Source organism: Engystomops pustulosus, chromosome 3, assembly GCF_040894005.1.
Source record: "Engystomops pustulosus chromosome 3, aEngPut4.maternal, whole genome shotgun sequence".
Taxonomy (NCBI): Eukaryota; Metazoa; Chordata; class Amphibia; order Anura; family Leptodactylidae; genus Engystomops; species Engystomops pustulosus.
The window spans coordinates 23,119,099-23,141,863 of NC_092413.1; the positions used below are offsets into that span (position 1 = coordinate 23,119,099).

The 22,765-nt window shown below is 44.9% G+C and overlaps 1 protein-coding gene across 5 annotated transcripts in view; it reads right to left on the bottom strand.

Moving 5' to 3' along the window:
- The window catches only part of SRBD1 (S1 RNA binding domain 1), a 106,157-nt gene that overhangs the window by 50,224 nt on the left and 33,168 nt on the right, over window positions 1–22,765 (bottom strand). For all 5 annotated transcript variants that reach the window (XM_072140286.1, XM_072140287.1, XM_072140290.1 and 2 more), the window contains exon 16: window positions 9,807–9,898. In XM_072140286.1, the coding sequence (XP_071996387.1) occupies window positions 9,807–9,898 (92 nt within the window). The remainder of the gene's footprint in view (window positions 1–9,806; window positions 9,899–22,765) is intronic.

Below are 22,765 nucleotides of genomic sequence, written 5' to 3' on the forward strand. Positions count from 1 at the left end.
TAAGTGGTCGACCCCTTTAAGCCTAAAAACCTCTCATGAGGGTGATCTGGGAGACTTAAACCAACATTGGTTGGGGTGTGCTATGCAGGCACTACAACAATTTTTTTTTCACAGCAGTCACTTAAAGGGAATCTACCACAAAAATCCATCATGATAAACCAGGGACATTACTCATAGATCCAGGCACCGTGACTGTGGTAATCTTCTTATATTTGTTATCCATGGCCTCCTTCCTTCTAATATCAACTTTTACAATTATGCTACAGTTGCACTGTGAAGATGGTGTAACAATCTGTAAAGCCAGAGGGTAGGATAGCCCTTCACATTCATTAGCATAATTTTAAAAGATGATTTTAGAAGGAAGGAGACCATGGATAAGAAATATAATTACCACAGTCCCGGTGCCTGGATCTATTAGTAAGTGTCCCTGGTTTATCATGATGGATTTTGATGGAAGATTTCCTTTAACAAATTGCAACTGGTCCATAAAAGAAAATAATGATAAAAAAATCATTTTGCAAAGCATTTTATGTCTCCTTTTACACCCCTGCCTAACCACTAGTACGCCATGCTGCTCTCTCCCTCTTCCTGCAGCTTTGCCTCCTCAGATGCTGCTTCCTGCTTTGTAAAAACTTAAGCCTGCAGATAGGACACTATATACAATGTGCTCAGCTCCTCCTGTTCTATAACATGCTGCCTGCAGATAGGACACTATATACAATGTGCTCAGCTCCTCCTGCTCTATAACCTGCTGCCTGCAGATAGGACACTATGTACAATGTGCTCAGCTCCTCCTGCTCTATAACCTGCTGCCTGCAGATAGGACACTATGTACAATCTTCTCAGCTCCTCCTGCTCTATAACATGCTGCCTGCAGATAGGACACTATATACAATGTGCTCAGCTCCTCCTGTTCTATAACATGCTGCCTGCAGATAGGACACTATATACAATGTGCTCAGCTCCTCCTGTTCTATAACATGCTGCCTGCAGATAGGACACTATATACAATGTGCTCAGCTCCTCCTGCTCTATAACCTGCTGCCTGAAGATAGGACACTATGTACAATCTGCTCAGCTACTCCTGCTCTATAACATGCTGCCTGCAGATAGGACACTATGTACAATCTACTCAGCTCCTCCTGTTCTATAACATGCTGCCTGCAGATAGGACACTATGTACAATCTGCTCAGCTCCTCCTGCTCTATAACATGCTGCCTGCAGATAGGACACTATGTACAATCTGCTCAGCTCCTCCTGCTCTATAACATGCTGCCTGCAGATAGGACACTATGTACAATCTTCTCAGCTCCTCCTGCTCTATAACATGCTACCTGCAGATAGGACACTATGTAAAATCCCCTCAGCTCCTCCTCTACCATAACATGCTGCCTGCAGATAGGACTTCTTTATTCTTTATATAGCTCCATAGATGGGACTGTTCTAGAAAAAAGTGAAACTTTAAAGTTGAACTTTTTTTTTTTTTACGTAAAGATTGAACTGCAACCATTGGTTATAACATTTTAATAATCCAAATTCCAAAACTCATCTTGGAACAGAACATGTAGCAATTTTCATGTCAAAGTATATTTTATATATAAACACAGAAGGATGTGAATAAGGAAGGTGCCACGCAAAGCAACAAAGCTCATAAAAATATCACCAAAAAAAGAAAAAAAAAAAAAACATGGCCCTCAAAATATCCCATCCCTGAATTAATTTTGCACAGTCCCTGTACATAGACTGTTCCATGTGAAATCCAATTCAAACAAATAAGAGTCTTGTCACGGATTGGAATCCATGATTAATAAAGTGTTCCATTACAGAAATCCCAATGTGCAATATCTGCTCTAATCCAAAACTAAGAGCTTCGGAGAATATTTGGAAAAATCAATAAATAAGCAAAAAAAAACCCTAAGAACACTTTTACACTTTCCTGCTATTGTTTAAGCAACGAGCGGTTTCATTGAGCCGTCGACCGCCCTTCAGTCCTTAGCGTTTTCGATGCATTATGACTATAGGGGGAACATATGAATTGTTCTAAACTTTACCAGATGTAAGATGATGTTAGATTAAGTTATTTAGTGTGTGCTACATGATTTTAGATTACGTTAAATTAGCATGTTTGGAAGGAGTGCCGAGTAATGTGAGCGGTTCCAGCTCATGCAAGGCTAAGCTCTTTAACCCTGTAAGCCAAATAAAACCAAATTCTCCTCATCCGGGGGGAAGATCTTCATAGAAGGTCACATTTGCAGGGCTGATTCACAGTAGGAGAAGTAAAAACCACAAGTTGTTGGTGGACAAGATGCCTTCAGAGACTGACAGTAGAGTCAGGAGAGTTTTTATCGGTAGGACAACGCGTTTCGGGAATGGACTGATCCCTCCATCAGGTACAAGGCCATGGCCTCTTAGTAAATCGGAAAGTGCCGTCTCCCACTTTTCCCTGACTGATGATAAAAAGTCATACATGATCTAAAAATCGGGAACATCTCTGCCGTTTTCTGGTGGAGACTTTATTGAATTTGAAGGGCTAGGACCTAAACCCGTGCGACTGAATGTTGGTGGTGCTTTCACACTCGTGGCAGCACAAGTGGCTCAGGTAGTGCAGCGTATCCCGGATGGAACATCAATGCGAGCTGTGGCCAGAAGGTCCGTCAGCCTAGTGTCCAGAGGTTGGAGGCGCTACCAGGCGACAACCTATACACCAAGAGACATGGAGTGGGCATAGGAGGGCAAGAACCCAGCACCAGGACAGCTACCTCCGTCTTTGTGAAAGGAGAAACAGAAGGAGCACGGCCAGAGCCCTGCAAAATGACCTCCAGCAGCCACAAATGTGCAAGTGTCTGCACAAACGGTTAGAAACCGACTCCATGAGGATGGTATGAGGGCCCGACGTCCACAGATGGGCAAGATCTCCTCTTCTTTAAGTTTCCTATGCCATTGTTATTGAGAAAAGAAAGGCTGTAAAAATTATGCAAATTAGCCTGAGGGGCTCCAGGCTCTATTAACATCTATGGAGCCTGTAGCCACTCAGGGTCATTTGCATAATTTAAATACCTTTAAGAGAAGGTCTTGTCAGAGGAGGCACACACACCCGTATGTCAGTGTGCTTGGGTTCTAATCCTTGCTCGTGGGGTAGATTTCCTTTAAGAGTTCCAGTTCCTCTGTTTTGTTTGTGAGGCTTCGACCATTTTAGCAGGACTTGGTTCTCCTGATGGTCTGTAATTATCAGTCCCTCTTCAAACAGAGGACATCTGTAGGTTACCGAAGTAGCCAGGGTCTATTTGAGTGGCCACTTTCTGGATGTCAAGAGGTATGAGTAGGGACGGGGGAGGGTGGGGGGTTGGGGGTGGTTATGCCATGTTAAGATTGGAGGAAGATCAAATATCAAATTTATAGGATAGCCATAGAGAATTGTCTACTGTGTGGTCCACCGTCCTGTTTGTTGTCTCAATGGCCATAGTCCTAACCATTGTGGTGCCCATAGGCAGAAGCCAACATTCTGCAGGTGTTTATTGATAAATGTAAATGACAACTATGCAGTACAGGCAAAGCGGTCCAAGAAAGTCAGCGGGACGCGAGACGCATAACTTCCACACCCGGCCTCTATGACACATTAAATCCCGTATTTGTAATATCTTCCCCCAGTGTTCGTATACATTACAGTCCTGGAAGTCACAAGCAGTTACATGTAAGATGCACTGAAATTGGAGAAACTGATATTGACCTGTGGAGAAAGTGAAGGAAATCTTAGCTGAACTCAAACTCCAGGTGAAAGTGAACTCTACGAGCCGAGCCTCAGCTTTAACCCCTCAAGTCCTTTGCAGTGTATGACTTATCTCTCGGTGCCGATGATAGAAATTGACGTTTTATATAAAAAATTTAAAAATATAAAATAATTAAAAAAAAATGTTTTCTGTTCAATCCCTTTGTGCAGTGCACCTGAGGCCACCAGACCCAGAAATGTCTAAAAGCCGGCGTAACCACGGGACTGTTTATTCCGTCTTGCAGGGCACCAACAAGTTATTGACTGCAGAATATATCCTACGCGTCTACACGGCGACACGTAATTCAGAGGACACTGATGCAATAGTGACCAAGACGTAAAAAAAAACGCCAACTAGTTCCCGTCCGCCATTGAAGTCTATTGTGCTGTGAACGCTGCGTCTCACTGCATCGTGACCGAGCCGGGTGGCCACACAGCAAAGTATAGAGCAGGTCTTATCACTGTCTGGCTGCTCAATCTCCTACGTAGATGAGAGGGGTGAGGATCCGTTGAATCAACAGTTAAAAACAATGATCATGGGCAGAGGGTGCCGATTTCTGGTTCCGTCATAAAAACAGAAGAGTGGAATCTGTACCGGGTACGGATCTGTTACATGAAGAATAACTATATAGCGTGACAGATCCCACTGACTGTAATGGGGTCAATTGGGTTCCCTTTGCGGTCCCATAAGATGCAAATTTCATCCAGGTTTTTTGATGGAATTTGTGTTATAGGCTCCCTACAGATGTGCATATAGCCCCACCCATGTCTCCCCTGTCAGTTTCCTATAACATTCAGCATGGGAAATCCAGCGAAACTATAATTCACTCCCAGTTTCTAGCTTTACAATAAGTTCACAGGGCAGTATTTTGCGCTGAAAAGTCTGCAAATCTGGATTAGCCCGTCTTATTGCTATGTATTTTAGATAATTGACTTAGTCCTAGGGACCAGGAAGCAGCGCCTTTTCGTTGTCCTCAAATGATGGTCCAACGTTGGGTCACGTGGTCTCCAATCAATGATCCTTCAACATTGAGTCAAGTGATCTCCATAGTCATGTGGTTTCTGATCAATGATGCTCCAAGACTGAGTTAAGTAATCTCCTGTCAATAATGCGCCAACATTGAGCCACGTGATCTCCTGTCAATGATGCTCCAACAAAGAGTCATGTGGTCTCCTGTCAATGATGCTCCAACACTGAGTAATGTGGTTTCTTGTCAATGATGCTCCAACATCGTCATGTGGTCTCCTGTCATGATGCTCCAACATTGGGTCACATGGTCTGTCAATGAAGCTCCAACACTGAGTTATGTGGTCTCCTGTCAATAATGCTCCAACATTGAGTCAAGTGATCTCCATAGTCATGTGGTTTCTGATCAATGATGCTCCAAGACGGAGTAATGTGGTTTCTTGTCAATGATGCTCGGACATTGAGTCATGTGGTCTTCTGTCATGATACTCTAACATTGGGTCTCGTGGTCTGTCAATAAAGCTCCGAAACTGAGTTAAGTAATCTCCTGTCAATAATGCTCCAACATTGAGCCACGTGATCTCCTGTCAATGATGCTCCAACAAAGAGTCATGTGGTCTTCTGTCATGATGCTCCAACATTGGGAAGCTCCGACACAGAGTTATGTGGTCTCCTGTCAATAATGCTCCCACATTGGGTCACGTGGTCTCCAGACAATTAAGCTCCGACACCAAGTTATGTGGTCTCCTGTCATTGATGCTCTGACATTGAGTCACATGGTCTTCTGTCTAACACGCTCCAACATTGAGTCGTGTGGTCTCCTGTCAATGATGCTCTGACAAAGAGTAATGTGGTCCGGTGTCAAAAATGCTCCAACATAGGTCATGTGGTCACCTGCTAATGATGCTGTGACATTGGATCATACGGATTCATACTTCTCTGCTACAGATATCCAACCCCGCAACTAGGTGCCCGGTGTTGCCAGAAAAAACACCCTTTGAGACTGAGGACAACTTAACATAACTTTTGACATTGGATTGCTTCTATTCTGTAATAAACATATTTTTCATTCTGGATTTATTTGGCCTCATTTGGCTGCTGTAGCTGGCACGCACCTTCATGCGCCAACCGTTGTGTGCCAAACCGGACAACATCCACTTCTACTTCCCCATTCTGCTCTCTTGTGAAATAAATCTAAGCTAAAATCTAAAAATAAATACAAGTACAAAACTAAAAATTTAAAGAGGCCGCGCCATCAGGGACCTCTTTGGCACAGCCGGGCATTCTGCATGATGCCGTGTAGCTTATACACCAGATACTGAAGCCAAAACAAGTAACATTTGCACAATTTCTAATTCAAAAAATTCTTAAGCTTTTTCCTGTTGATGTTTTTGTTTGAGCACAAAATATAATTCGGCAAAAGAAAATAAATACCAATACCTCAATGAATGGGAACGCTTCACTCTTCAAAACTCTCATTTTCTGAAGGTCTTCCTTCAATTTGGCCTATTTTTGAAGTACCTGACCCCGGTTCCTTTTGACTAGAGATGAGCAGACCCAGACTGTAACTGTGGGTCGGGTTCATGCTGCACGACCTGGACATATTGGGGGTCATTTACTAAGGGCCCGAATTTTTTTTTGCGCCGATTTTCCCTGTATTGCCCCGGGATTTTGGCGCACACGATCGGATTGTGGCGCATCGGCGCCGGCATGCACACGACGGAAATCGGGGGCGTGGCCGATCGAAAACCCGACGGATTCGGAAAAACCGCCGCATTTAAGAAAAAAAAAGTGTTGCGGGACACGCGCTTACCTTCACCAAGTATAGGATCGTGAACTCCGGCGGGCCTCGGCAGACTTCAGCGCAGCAGCGACACCTGGTGGACGTCGGAGGAACTGCCTTAGTGAATCGCCGGAAGACCCGAATCCACTGCAGAGAACGCGCCACTGGATCGCGAATGGACCGGGTAAGTAAATCTACCCCATTGTTTAGGTGGCCCCTGACCAAACACAGATTTGGCTAGACTCTAGGGGCGTAAATTTGTCGGATTGGCAGTATGTCTGGGTGGTGTGGGCAAACCCGAAAAAGTTCCCATGAAAAAGTTCTCAAATTTTTATCCCCTGGTGATGTTTAGACAATAAAGCTCATTTTTAACCCCCTTACTTTACAATTTTACTGTTTTAGTTCTGATCCCTCTGTGCTGCCAGATAATGTGTACTGATAATGTGCTTAGATTATCAGGGTACAGGGTTTATCTACACTTTAATTTAGCTTCTAAACATTCTTCTAGTATCTGACACATAGAAAGAGAGAGATGAGACGGATGAGAGATGATGAGATCCATGGGATGGATATAACACACAATGACATTCTCAGCCCTGCTACATCTCAGCTATTATACACACTGTCAGTCCTGCTACATCTCTGTCTGTAGCTTGTAGAGCAAGTCTCTGCATGCTGCTACTTGCCAGCAGGAAGTGTCTGTGTCTGAGCTGGTCTTGTAATGCAAGAGGAGTTGGAGGCAAAGAAACACTGCAGTGTGCAGACATGAGAAGCTATTCATGAGAAGAATCTGCCCTGCCCAACCATAGACCATAAGATTTACGATCGGATCCTGGGGCAACCAAACTTGTGCACACCAGGACTAATACAGGTTGGAATTATATTTGTGAAATACTGTATTTTTGTTAATAACAATGAATTAGGGAATGTGTTATTTTGTTATCCTGAGTATATTTAAATATCTTATCTACTAGAGAATACCCCTTTAAAGTTTCTGTCTTCTCGTCTCTACCCTTGACCATTTTCCAAAAAAAACCAGACGCCGGGCACGAAACATTTCCTAAAAACCGTGAAGATCCCTTCCGTAACCAAACCCCCTCCTCTATTATGAAGCTGGTAAATGTTTGTTTTTATAAAAACAAATTTAAAAAAAATAAATAAAAAAAGAGCCACAATAAAAAAAACAAAAACAACGATGGCCGTCAGTATGTCGCCTCCTGTGTTTCAACGCCCCGCTGGGCCAGCGCCAAGACGATGGCGTGTCTGAATGGTTTAGTACCATCGGCGGGCACGGCTGCCAGGAAGGTAAGGACAGGAACATAACGAGGCAGCATTGAGATGACTTGTTCTCTCCCTCTGATGACTCGCCAGGGCAAACATCTAACAGGTTTGGCAGCATCGGTGCAGCGCTGGCCGCTATAACTGCTGTATTGTACGAGAGCGTGAAGGAAATCTTACTAAATAAAGAGCGCAACGTTTATTTGCTTCATCTATGTAATTACTGGAAAAATTGATCCCACTTCCAAAATGAGTCCAAAAGAAAACACCAAAACCCCGGGCCGCTCAGTGGTTAAGTGACTTACAAAGGGCTGTTTTCTATTTTCAGTATAAAAAAAAAAAAACCTGATGCAAATATATACTTCACGAGTGCAGCTTAATTGTGAGTGTGGCCTAGTCCGGGGGCAGTGCTAAAAAATGTAACTCTTATCTAGTAAACCGGGACTTGTAGATATCATGTACAAGGATAACTACACCAAAAGTACTTTTTTGTAATGTGTGTGTGAGTGTGGGGGGAGGGGGGGTCAGGATATGAGGTAATTAACTAATATCCATCTAGTAATAGTGCTGCACCACTTTCTTGTTATGTAAAGTGAAGCCTCCTGTCTTTTACCTCATCAGCCCAGACATTCCTGTCCATAAAATGGCAGCAGATGGAGGGTCATGTGATCTCTATCTGTCCAGGAACAATCGCCCTGCCAGGACCTTCTGATAGTATTCATGATTATATATAAATGTCTGGCTGATGAGGTAATAGACTTAACTTTACATATCAAGAAAGCCAAACTATTAATAGATGTAGGTAAATTACCTCCTATCCTGCCCTCCCCCTCCCTGCACCGTACAGGTTAAAAGGAAATCAACCATTTAAATAAACAAAAAAAAAAAAACATCTAAGGATACTCACCTCTGTCACACAGGTGCATGGCTTGTTATATCCCTGGTCATGTGATGTCACGCAGGTGCACAACTCGTATAAATAATAATGCTAGGTTTTGCATTGTTGCAAGTATCTGCACACACCACTAGTTTCAAAATTTGTTCTCTTGCTTTGAGGAGAACAAGAGAAGGAAATCTACCTTCCACAACCATGACACTGTCAATCACCTGTTTCTGTGCTTTGTGTTGATACTGTACACAGAAGAGCTCACTCTAGTGGTCAGCAGCTCTTTATATAACAAAAGTTTTCTATAATTTGCAATACTTCCCAAGAAAATGAAAACGTAAAATTGCACAAAAATCCTAAATTCAATACACAGTATATAGCAATACATATAACAATACTTATTATTTTGGCAACAAATTCCCTTTAAGTGAACAAAATGTGTATATTTTTAACTAGAAATAATTAAAAAAAAATGTTATTTATGTTAAGCACTTCTGGTTTATATACAGTCTCTTCACTTCATACCAAACACACTGCCATGCATTTTATAGTGGCTAAGCTGGGTACTGCTCAAATCAGCTCCAATCACTTGAATGAGGTTCTGCTCCTCTGGCTGCAATCTGTATTAAGCTGTAGACTACTGTGTATATTAAACATAGTGTCCTATCTGCAGGCAGCATGTTATAGAGCAGGAGGAGCTAAGCAGCTTGTACATAGTCTCCTATCTGTAGGCAGCATGTTATAGAGCAGGAGGAGCTAAGCAGCTTGTACATAGTCTCCTATCTGTAGGCAGCATGTTATAGAGCAGGAGGAGCTAAGCAGCTTGCACAGAGTGTCCTATCTGCAGGCGGCATGTTCTAGAGCAGGAGGAGATGAGCTGAACATACATAGTGTCCTATCTGCAGGCAGAATGTTAATGAGCAGGAGGAGTTAAGAATCTTATCTATAGTATCATATCTGCAGGTAGTATGTTATAGAGCAGCTGAAAAGATTGTACATATTGCATGCAGCATGTTATAGAGCAGGAGGAGCTGAACATACATAGTATAGATTTAAACATGACTTCACTGTGTCAATGTATCTCTAATTACAGCCTTAGTTCTACCATTCGGGAAGCAATGTTACCTGCGCTTCGTAGATTGGGGTCTAGATCTGGCATCTCCTTGGCAGCTTCTGGGCTTACACTGTAGATGGATGCTCCCGCTTCATTAGTGATGCTAGAAATAATAATGTAGAAAGGTGCATTAGGATGGATCAAGCCATTGCTGGACGTCGTGTCACTTATAATGCTCTTGTCCTGGACCTGTGAAAGTACATCTGGCCAGCAGGGGGCGGCAGCTGTCTCTCACTGGATGGTAAAATCTGGCTACACACATCATACAGACATCCAGAAGCCGCTCCATAATACACAGGAATTCACACTCATCAGGTATGTACATACAATTCAGGTTCATCCATCTCTATGGAGAAAGTGCTTTTATTTATACAGGCCATAAAAAAAAAAAATCAAAGTAAATTAAAAAAAAAATTCGAAACAACATACATTTGATAAATCTATGTACATAATGCATATGATTTAATACATGTAATAAACACAATAAATAACAATAATTATAACGATTCCTCTTTAATTCCTCCTGGGAATGAATTCATAAATTTTTTTGTTTGAATATGTTTTATCTATTGTTTCATCTGATGTTATTACAGGCGGTCCCCTACTTAAGAACACCCGACTTACAGACGTCCCCTAGTTACAAAGGGACCTCTGGATGTTGGGAATTTACTGTTCTTTAGCCTTAGGGTGGTGACACGCGTGGCGTTTTTAGGCCGTTTTTAGTAGTGCGTTTTCGGATCGGAAAACTAAAAACGGCCTAAAAACGCCACGTGTGTCACCACCCTTAGGCTACAATGAGCAGCTGTAACAGTTATCACAGATGTCTGTAATGAAGCTTTAGTGTTATTCCTGGTTCTTATGACAACCCAACATTTTTAAAATCCAAAAGACACAGAGACCAAAAATTTTTTGGCTGGGGCTACAATTATAAAATGTACAGTTCCGACTTACATACAAATTCAACTTAAGAACAAACCTACAGAACCTATCTTGTACGTATCCCGGGGACCGCCTGTACTCTGCAATGTTAGATTTTATTTGTCCCCAATAATCTGTAAAGCGCTACGGAATATGATGGCGCTATATAAATAAAGCTTATTATTAATATTATTATTTGTCCCCCATAATCTGTGGAATCGGATGGTGCGATACAAATAAAGCTTTATTATTATTTAAAATGTTTTCAACAAACAAGGTAGAATACCAGTGGTGACATGTCCCTAAAATATTTGTCAATGTGATCACTGATGGGACAGTATCAAACACCCAGTTATCAAGTCCCTCTGTTATTTCCCAGAGGAATAACAGAGGGACAGCACAACATCGCGTTCATAACAAAAACTTCCTCAAAACTGTTATTTCACAGGAAGTAAACGCTAAATCGGACACATGAGAATATGTGACCCGTCCTAATGACCCCTAATAATCCTTAAAGGGGATGTCCCACCTTTTATTATTTTTTTTTTTATTTAACTATAATTTAGATGTTGACAAAACAATTTAGCAAAATGTAAGATTTTATAAATATCTGTAAATTTGATAATTTGTATAAAATTCTGTACATATTTTTTTTTAATGCAAAAGCAAAGAGGAAGAAACAAACTAATAATGTAAATCTAAGTGTCTCTATATAGTGTGTCCTGTCCTGAATGCTCTCTATGGAGGATAGTCTCATGTATATAGTCGGACTTTCGTATATATGGTCTGATGTATAGTCTAATATATAGTCGGATGTACTGTCATATATATAATAGCCTGATGTACAGCATAGTCTTATATATAGTGTATTGTACAGTCTTATATATAGTCTGATGTATAGTTTATATATTGTCTGATGTACTGTCTTATATAAAATTTGAAGTACAGTCATATATAGTCTGATGTATAGTCTTATATATAGTCTGATGTAGTCTTATATATAGTCTGATGTATAGTCTTATATATAGTTTGATGTATAGTTTATATTTAGTCTTATGTACTGTCATATACATAGTCTAATGTACTATATTATATATAGCCTGATTTACCATCTCATGTATAGTTTGATGTACAGTTTATATACAGTCTGATGTATAGTCTTATATACAGTCTGATGTATAATCTTATACAGGCAGTCCCCGGGTTACGTACAGGATAGGTTATGCAGGTTTGTTATTCAGTTGAATTTGTATGTAAGTCCGAACCGTATACTTTATAATTGTAGCCCCAGTCAAAATTTTTTTGGTCTCTGCGACAATTGGATTTTAGAAAGTTGGGTTGTCATAAGAACCAGGATTAACACTAAAGCTTCATTACAGACACCGGTGATAACTGTTACAGCTGATTATTGTAGCCCAAGGCTAAAGAACCGTAAATTACCAATATCCAGAGGTCCGTTTGTAACTAGGGGTCGCCTGTAAATTGGGTGTTCTTAAGTAGGGGACTGCCTGTATACAGTGTGATGTATAATCTGATATACAGAGTCCATACATTACTGCTGCATCTCTACTGGAGAAAAATAAAGTGTAGCACCAGCACCACCATGTGGCCGCTCACCAGAATGACACCAGAACGGCAAATACTACACAAGACAGTGATTTACTATCTGGTATTTCACCTGCTTGTGGTGACAGACCTGCTCCACCCTGAACAAGTAATTGTCACTTGCTAGCACACAAGAGGACAACATGAGAATAAACTGGCTAGTTGTACAGTAAAGGAGAATCAGCAAAATACAGAAATGTGATTTTAAAGGGAAAGTGTCATTGCTTCTCCTATGTACGAGATCTCAGGAGGAAGCAAAGTGACGTAGAAGGATGAATGAAGTTTCAGAAGAGGAGGTGGCTGTAGAGAAGGTTCTGGAGTTGGGGTCCTGAGGAGCTCTGGTAACCCCCCACCCCAAAGACACTTTGGACTAATTAGCATAATTTTTATTAACAAATTTTCTTGAGGGAAACAGAACTGGGACATTGGATATAAAGTTATCTCAGAGTTATATAGAAAGAGATTCAAGACTGTTATACTGTTTTATTGAGGGGAAAAAAGCAATGACACAATGGGGCACATTTAGTTACCCGGTCCAGTCACGATCCAGCGGCGCGTTCTCCGACGAGGATTCGGGTCTGCCGGGATTCACTAAGGTCCGTGCGCCTGATGTCCACCAGGTGTCGCTGCTGCGCTGAGGTCCGCCGGAGTTCACCAACCTATCTTGGGTGCATGTAAGTGCTGATCTTGCGACACAATTTTCAGAATCTGTCGGGTTTTCCAACGGCCACGCCCCCGATTTCCATCCGCCAAAAACCCGGGGCAATTCAGGGACAAATGGCGCAAAACAGTAATATTCGGGAAACCCAGCGATTCGGCCCATTAGTAAATGAGCCCCAGTGCCTTTAATGGAAATCTATTATCAAAATCCATCATGATAAACCAGGGACATTACTCATAGATCCAGGCACCGTGACTGTGGTAATCTTCTTATATGTGTTATCCATAACCATCTTGCTTCTAAAATCAACTTTTAAAATTAAGCTAATTAACTTAACAGCCCTAGAGCCCCTCCATGCTGCAACATCAGTTTGTGAAGGCTAGAGAAAGCGCTGAACGCTGCGAAACGTCTGTCGCCTTATCTAATCCCCTGCTCCTATCTCTTCCCTGATTTGGCTACCATGTCGGACCTATTTTACCCTGTGATGAAAAAAGGAGATATTTTGATCGGCGAGTGCCGCGATCTTTCTTTACTTTTCGAAACTTCACAGTTTGTTTAACTGTACAGAAGCACTTACCCCCTCCCACTGTGTGCATGGGGGAGTGCTTACAAAAAAAAAAGACAGTGTAACAGCCTGTGAAGCTGCAGCATAAAGGGTCTTTGATAACATCCCCAGAGCCTTTGTTGCTCATTAGCATCATTTTAAAAGTTGTTTTTGGAAGGAAGGAGGCCATGAATAACAAATATAAGAAGATTACCACAGTCACGGTGCCTGGATCTATGAGTAAGTGTCCCCTGGTTTATCAGGATGGATTTTGATGGTAGATTTCCTATAAAACTTGCTGCCAGTGCGCCACAACTCTGCAATGACAGCTGCAGATTTCTTGCAAAAACACAGAAAATCGGGAGATCTTGATACAGATCCTGTCTCATCTCATGGTAAACATGGAGCACTAGGATCGCAAAGGACTGGCCCCTTATTAAACCCCTGTGGGCAAAATCATTGTCCATCGAGTGACTCCATAATGCAAAAGGTGAACAGAACTTTTCTCGGACAACTCTGACAACCATCTCATTGGAAATGTTCCTGCAGTGGTATCAATAGTATTTCCGAGCATCTCCCCCGCATACAGGAAAGAAGGGGCAGAATAACCACTGGAGATTGCTAAGATGATCACAAGAAAGGGAAAATCCTAAAATTTAAAGGGGTATTCTATTTCATGGTAAAAGCTGCAGATGGGGAAATCACCAAGATCCAATTTATGGAGATGATACAACGCGCCGCAGTAAAACCACTGAGAGGCTGATAGCAGCGGGAGATAAGTGACCTGATACTGCGGGAGGCAGTGACCTGTCTTGCTGATGGTATTCATGGTGACAGGCCTGTGGAGGGAAATGTCATGATCTGACGAAGGGTGACCCATGATAGGCAGGGGGCAAGGCATTAGGTAAAGCATTGCCATCCCATACGGTGATGGGGTAACCATTAGGAGTAAAAAAACGAAATTAGGAAAGAAAAAAAATAAAGGTTTCGACACGACAGGGGTTTTCTATTTCAGGAAAAGGCTCTGCCAGGCCGGGAGACGAGGATTGGGTTCTCAGTTTCAGTAAATACTTGTATTCTAGATCATATTTTCCAGTAGTTTAGTTGTGTTGTTCCCCTGTTATTCCTCCAAGAAGTGTAGGAATCTATCAACAATTGGATGTTCTCTTAGTTAAAGGGGTTTTCCATGAATATGAGAATACGTATGAATATGGCAAACCCCTAGGTGCCGGTTCTACAGTCACTCCGGGGATTCAAGTTTTGGTCCTTAACCCTACCAGAAGTTCCAGAGGGTCACGGGACCTTCTCCATCCTAAGAGTGGACTCCACGGAAATTATTTCCAAGGGACTGCACTTTCAGAGTTGTCCCTTAGTCCATAGGACTAAGTGGATCCCGCTACAAACCCACCACTACCCTCCTCCTCCCCCGTGACCAAACCTGCAAGTCAGGCGCAGACTCAAAACCAGAAGTGTCCAGGAGCGACACAGGAAGCGGGAGTTGGTGCCGAGGTAATATGTGTTGTCGTTTTCTCTCACCACAGCTGCATGGAGGTTTTCTATATTTAGCAAAAATCCCTTTAAATGGATGTGTCCCTGCACAGTCAGCTATGATTGGATACTGATAACTGGATAGGCTGGAGGATAGGCTGGAGGAAAGGCTGCTGGAGGATAGGCTGGAGGATAGACTGCAGGTTAGGCGGGAGGATAGGCTGGAGGAAAGGCTGCGGGAGAATAGGCTGGAGGATAGACTGCAGGTTAGGCTGGAGGATAGGCTGGAGGAAAGGCTGCGGGAGAATAGGCTGGAGGATAGGCGGGAGGAAAGGCTGCGGGAGAATAGGCTGGCGGATAGACTGCAGGTTAGGCGGGAGGATAGGCTGGAGGAAAGGCTGCGGGAGAAAGGCTGGAGGATAGGCTTGGGGATAGGCTGGAGAAAAAGCTGCGGGATAGGGGGAAGGATAGGATGGAGGATAGGCTGAAGGAAAGGCTGCAGGTTAGGCAGGAGGATAGGCTAGAGGATAGACTTGGGGATAGGCTGGAGGAAAAGCTACGGGATAGGCTGGAGGATAGGCGGAAGGAAAGGCTGTGGGATAGGCTGGGGGAGAATAGGCTGGAGGATAGACTGCAGGTTAGGCGGGAGGATAGGCTAGAGGATAGACTTGGGGATAGGCTGGAGGAAAAGCTACGGGATAGGCTGGAGGATAGGCTGAAGGAAAGGCTGTGGGATAGGCGGGACGATAGGCTGGGGGATAGGCTCTATTCACATGAGGGATCACCATACTCCGTTGCCTTGCACCCAGGATTAAGTATTTTTGTAGTGTTGTTTTTTTCTTTAAGATAGATAGATAATATAAAACACATATAGATGATAAATTATAGGTAAGAGTGAAATAGGTATGACAGTGACAGAGAGAGAGATAGACAGTCAAATAAATAGATTGATAGAAATGTAGATGTTAGCATGGGTTGTGTGTGACAGGAACAGCCGGGTGGGTTCGTATACACTCTTGTCTGGTAGATAGATAGATAATGTAGGAAATATAGGTAGACAGAGATAGATAGATAGATAGATAGATAGATAGATAGATAGATAGATAGATAGATAGATAGATAGATAGATGTTAGTGTGTGGCAGGAACAGCTGGGGGTGTTAGTATACACTCTTGATGATAAATATATAGATAAGAAAGATATTTTTAGAAGATAGATATGACCAGGAAAGGGACAGATATAATAGACATGAGATATAGACGATGATATGTCATTATGTTAAAAATGTACAGTAGCTGACATGTCTTCCGTTATGTTCAGCTTATTTTATCCTTATTTTTCCCTTTTTTTAATTGGGATAAATAACAGGAATTCTGACGGTAGTGTGAACTTATCCTAATAACAAAATATAATCAAAAAAGTTTATCATCTCTTGCAAAAATCGAGATAAAAAACACCCTGCTAGCTTATAGGTGAGCGCTGAACGCACTTGCCACCTGTCACCCTCTGTATATCTGCCAGGGTTAATATAGGCTGACGCTCTGTGTCGTGTGACAGGTGAAGCCGACATCCGCTGGAGAGCCCAAATCTGCAGACACCAAGGTTACAAGTGAAGCTGGTGGTGCGGCAGGTATGTTGCCTCGGATGTGGGGGGCGGCCATGTCCAGTAACACGACACGCCGAGTCTGTCTATTCATCTATGAAGCACATGCCCCCGAGAACATCCTGCTAGAAGACAACAATCAGATATCTGTCGTTAGCTTGTCGGGAAAACGATGACATTTTTCGGTAGGAAAAAGGTTCAAATGGCAGGTGTCAGGGAGTCTTATCTTCACGTGTGATGCTAGGAGGCAGGCAGGGTGCGCTCATGTCACAGCCGCGCACGGCCCTGCGCTGAGGCTGCACGTCTGAAAAGAGCAAACCTCACAACCTGTTACATCAAGACGCTGCCATAGCCCGTTACCTCAGCGCATTCGTCCTGAGGAGAAATGAGCGTCCTCACACGCCGAACGCAGGAGAGGAAAGCCACTTTGACACCTTCTCGGGCCTAAAGGTGACAGCTACCTGTGGCTGCTTCGCCCTCCTTCCACTTTGCGTATTGACAAGATGAGGAAACAGGTTGTGTCAGGAGGGATTCAGGTGAGAAGACGTCTTCGGAAACGGGGGGGGAAATAAGTCTGACAAAACTTTCTGCAGCCGTGGAGCAAGTCACTTTCTATAAGGATCCAGTGAGGAGAGCGCGGGCGAGGGGCAACGAGGAGAGCGCGGGCGAGGGGCAACGCGGAGAGCGCGGGCGAGGGGCAACGCGGAGAGCGCGGGCGAGGGGCAACGCGGAGGGCGAGGGGCAACGCGGAGGGCGAGGGGCAACGCGGAGGGCGAGGGGCAACGCGGAGGGCGAGGGGCAACGCGGAGGGCGAGGGGCAACGCGGAGGGCGAGGGGCAACGCGGAGGGCGAGGGGCAACGCGGAGGGCGAGGGGCAACGCGGAGGGCGAGGGGCAACGCGGAGGGCGAGGGGCAACGCGGAGGGCGAGGGGCAACGCGGAGGGCGAGGGGCAACGCGGAGGGCGAGGGGCAACGCGGAGGGCGAGGGGCAACGCGGAGGGCGAGGGGCAACGCGGAGAGCGAGGGGCAACGCGGAGAGCGCGGGCGAGGGGCAACGCGGAGAGCGCGGGCGAGGGGCAACGCGGAGAGCGCGGGCGAGGGGCAACGCGGAGAGCGCGGGCGAGGGGCAACGCGGAGAGCGCAGACATTTACATCTACACAGCCAGAATAATCATGGGGAATAATCTCATATTGTTCAAATCCGCTGATAACATTAAAGGGATCGGCCACTTTACCTCGTGTGTTTTGTAATGTGTGTTTGGGGGTGGGGGTGGGGGGCAGAGGTCGCACTAACATTTTTCCAGAAGGGTAATAATACTCCTCTCACCATTTTTGAGGAGTATTTTTAGTCAAGGAAGAATATGGAATTTTCAGTAATTCAAATATATAACTCCTAGTCGTATACATTGTTAATAGCAGTCCCAAACCCCCTACCTCCCCACACTGAGCAGGCTGGGGCTGCCACCTCTAAATTTATTTAATTTTTTGGGGTGTTGAGGGCATAACACTTTTTTTACACTGTTTATTTTTCACTAAAGTGAACACAGCCTTAGGGTCTTTGGGTTATTTATTTATTTTATACCTTACTTGAAATGCCTGGATCATTGTACAAGCACTGTCATCTCCTGTGTCCTCCTCCTCATAGATTGTAAGCTCTGGGGACCATTGTACAAGCACTGTCATCTCCTGAGTCCTCCTCCTCATAGATTGTAAGCTCTTGTGGCCATTGTACAAGCACTGTCACCTCCTGTGTCCCCTCCTCATAGATTGTAAGCTCTTGTGGCCATTGTACAAGCACTGTCATCTCCTGTGTCCTCTCCTCCTCATAGATTGTAAGCTCTTGTGACTATTGTACAAGCACTGTCACCTCCTGTGTCCTCCTCCTCATAGACTGTAAGCTCTTATGGCCATTGTACAAGCACTGTCATCTCCTGTGTCCCATCCTCCTCATAGATTGTAAGCTCTTGTGACCATTGTACAAGCACTGTCATCTCCTGTGTCCCCTCCTCCTCATAGATTGTAAGCTCTTGTGACTATTGTACAAGCACTGTCACCTCCTGTGTCCTCCTCCTCATAGATTGTAAGCTCTTGTGGCCATTGTACAAGCACTGTCACCTCCTTTGTCCTCCTCCTCATAGATTGTAAGCTCCTGTGACAATTGTATTAGCATTGTCACCGCCAGTGGCCCTCCTCCTTATAGATTGTAAGCTCCTGTGACCATTGTACAAGCACTGTCACCTCCTGTGTCCCCTCCTCATAGATTGTAAGCTCTTGTGGCCATTGTACAAGCACTGTCACCTCCTGTGTCCTCCTCCTCATAGATAGTAAGCTCCTGTAACCATTGTAAGATCACTGTCACCTCCGGTGTCCCATGCAGTCCACCCATGCATAGAACCCCAATCATAACTATTTTGTACTTTATTGAATACATCTTATATCAGGCTCAGGTAATCAGTATTAATCAATTGAACTCCCTGAGAATAGGTCAGTCACACAAACCTGCGAGACCACCACAGCAGGCACAGGACCACCACTGGGGACACAGGACCCCCACCCAAAGCAGGCACAGGACCCCCACCCACAGCAGGCACAGGACCCCCACCCACAGCAGGCACAGGACCCCCACCCACAGCAGGCACAGGACCCCCACCCACAGCAGGCACAGGACCCCTACCCAAAGCAGGCACAGGACCCCTACCCAAAGCAGGCACAGGACCCCCACCCAAAGCAGGCACAGGACCCCCACCCAAAGCAGGCACAGGACCCCCACCCAAAGCAGGCACAGGACCCCTACCCAAAGTAGGCACAGTACCCCCACCCAAAGCAGGCACAGGACCCCTACCCAAAGTAGGCACAGGACCCCCACCCAAAGCAGGCACAGGACCCCTACCCAAAGTAGGCACAGGACCCCCACCCAAAGCAGGCACAGGACCCCCACCCAAAGCAGGCACAGGACCCCCACCCACAGCAGGCACAGGACCCCCACCCACAGCAGGCACAGGACCCCCACCACCACAAATGACAACAAAGACCTTTGGAATCAAACGCCTCCACTCTCCTTTCTCTCAGACTGCTGAGAGTCTGCTAGTGCGCATGTGCAGCTGTATCTATTAGAACTAGAGAGACGGGTCAGGAGGGGAGGAGGAGCTGAGACCCCCATTAATGGTCACATGTCCTGTCCTCCTGCCTGTGCCTTGCCCCGCCCCTCAGTGTAATGTGATTCCCCTGCTGCTACCTATGTGCTAGTGACCCTGGACACAGAGCAGCTGGGAGAAGACGGTGACTGCTCCGTGCTGAGGGGGGCGTGGCCTGAGCTCCTGTAGTGGGTCAGTGTGCACGTGACTGCTCCGTGCTGAGGGGGGCGTGGCCTGAGCTCCTGTAGTGGGGCAGTGTGCACGTGACTGCTCCGTGCTGAGGGGGGCGTGGCCTGAGCTCCTGTAGTGGGGCAGTGTGCACGTGACTGCTCCGTGCTGAGGGGGGCGTGGCCTGAGCTCCTGTAGTGGGGCAGTGTGCACGTGACTGCTCCGTGCTGAGGGGGGCGTGGCCTGAGCTCCTGTAGTGGGGCAGTGTGCACGTGACTGCTCCGTGCTGAGGGGGGCGTGGCCTGAGCTCCTGTAGTGGGTCCATGTGCACGTGACTGCTCTGTGTCTGAGCTCCGCTGTCCGCTCTGTCCTTACACTCTAGCAGACGGCAGCTGCACATCACTACTGCCGAGAGCCAGATAGCTCTTTCACAATTACATCACCAAGCGTATTTATACGCTTGGTGGTTTTTTTGGAGAGTAAATCAGCCTCTGCATAGACGCTTGTAGAGGCGTTAACGCGATCTCTGGGGGGGGGGGGGGGGTAATTTACCAATATACATCTAGTAATAGTTCTGCTCCACTTTCTGGATATGTAAAGTGACTCATATCCTGGAAGCCACAATATTCACTAAAGGGTTGTCTGCCGAGACCCCCACGATCAGCAAGTTGGATAGGGCCTCACTTGTTATGTGGGAAACCCCCTTTAAAGGGGCTGTCCAGTGACAACAAGTTATCCCCTATCCACAGGATAAGGGGGTGACACGGTGATTGGTGGAGGTCTCAGTGGTGGGGCCGACATGGATCACAAGAACGGAGGTCTGTTGTACCGCAAATAAAAGGAGTGGGGGGTTCCCACGGGCGCACTACTGCCCCATTCTCTGCCTATGCAACTGATGGACACAGCTGACCACGTGAGCGGTATAGAGAGGAATAGAGCAGCCAGGGGCATGCAAGACCGACTGCTCTGTTCATCGGTGCTACAACGGAGCTCGGTTCTCAGGATCCGTGTATGTCTGGTGACTGAGACTACTACCAATCAGCAAGTTATGTGGATAACAGCTAACCTGTTGTTGATAGATTTACATCTTTGACAAAAACAACTCTATAAATAACACATAATAACATTACTACTGACAATAGATGATGTCACAGCTTATCTCCTCCCCCCTCCCTGTACAATGACCTCTATATAGATAACACTGACCCATCATTACATCACTACTGACAATAGATGATGTCACAGCTTATCTCCTCCCCCTCCCTGTACAATGTCCTCTATATAGATAACACTGACCCATCATTACATCACTACTGACAATAGATGTCACAGCTTATCTCCTCCCCCTCCCTGTACAATGACCTCTATATAGATAACACTGACCCATCATTACATCACTACTGACAATAGATGATGTCACAGCTTATCTCCTCCCCCTCCCTGTACAATGACCTCTATATAGATAACACTGACCCATCATTACATCACTACTGACAATAGATGATGTCACAGCTTATCTCCTCCCCCTCCCTGTACAATGACCTCTATATAGATAACACACTGACCCATCATTACATCACTACTGACAATAGATGATGTCACAGCTTATCTCCTCCCCCTCCCTGTACAATGACCTCTATATAGATAACACACTGACCCATCATTACATCACTACTGACAATAGATGATGTCACAGCTTATCTCCTCCCCCTCCCTGTACAATGACCTCTATATAGATAACACACTGACCCATCATTACATCACTACTGACAATAGATGATGTCACAGCTTATCTCCTCCCCCTCCCTGTACAATGACCTCTATATAGATAACACTGACCCATCATTACATCACTACTGACAATAGATGATGTCACAGCTTATCTCCTCCCCCTCACTGTACAATGACCTCTATATAGATAACACTGACCCATCATTACATCACTACTGACAATAGATGATGTCACAGCTTATCTCCTCCCCCTCCCTGTACAATGACCTCTATATAGATAACACTGACCCATCATTACATCACTACTGACAATAGATGATGTCACAGCTTATCTCCTCCCCCTCCCTGTACAATGACCTCTATATAGATAACACTGACCCATCATTACATCACTACTGACAATAGATGATGTCACAGCTTATCTCCTCCCCCTCCCTGTACAATGACCTCTATATAGATAACACTGACCCATCATTACATCACTACTGACAATAGATGATGTCACAGCTTATCTCCTCCCCCCTCCCTGTACAATGACCTCTATATAGATAACACTGACCCATCATTACATCATTAATAACAATAGATGATGTCACAGCTCATCTCCTCCCCCTCCCCGTACAATGACATCACTACTGACAATAGATGATGTCACAGCTCATCTCCTCCTCCTCCCTGTACAATGACCTATATATAGATAACACTGACCCATCATTACATCACTACTGACAATAGATGATGTCACAGCTTATCTCCTCCCCCCTCCCTGTACAATGACCTCTATATAGATAACACACTGACCCATCATTACATCACTACTGACAATAGATGATGTCACAGCTTATCTCCTCCCCCCTCCCTGTACAATGACCTCTATATAGATAACACACTGACCCATCATTACATCACTACTGACAATAGATGATGTCACAGCTTATCTCCTCCCCCTCCCTGTACAATTACCTCTATATAGATAACACTGACCCATCATTACATCACTACTGACAATAGATGATGTCACAGCTTATCTCCTCCCCCTCCCCGTACAATGACATCACTACTGACAATAGATGATGTCACAGCTTATCTCCTCCCCCTCCCCGTACAATGACCTCTAT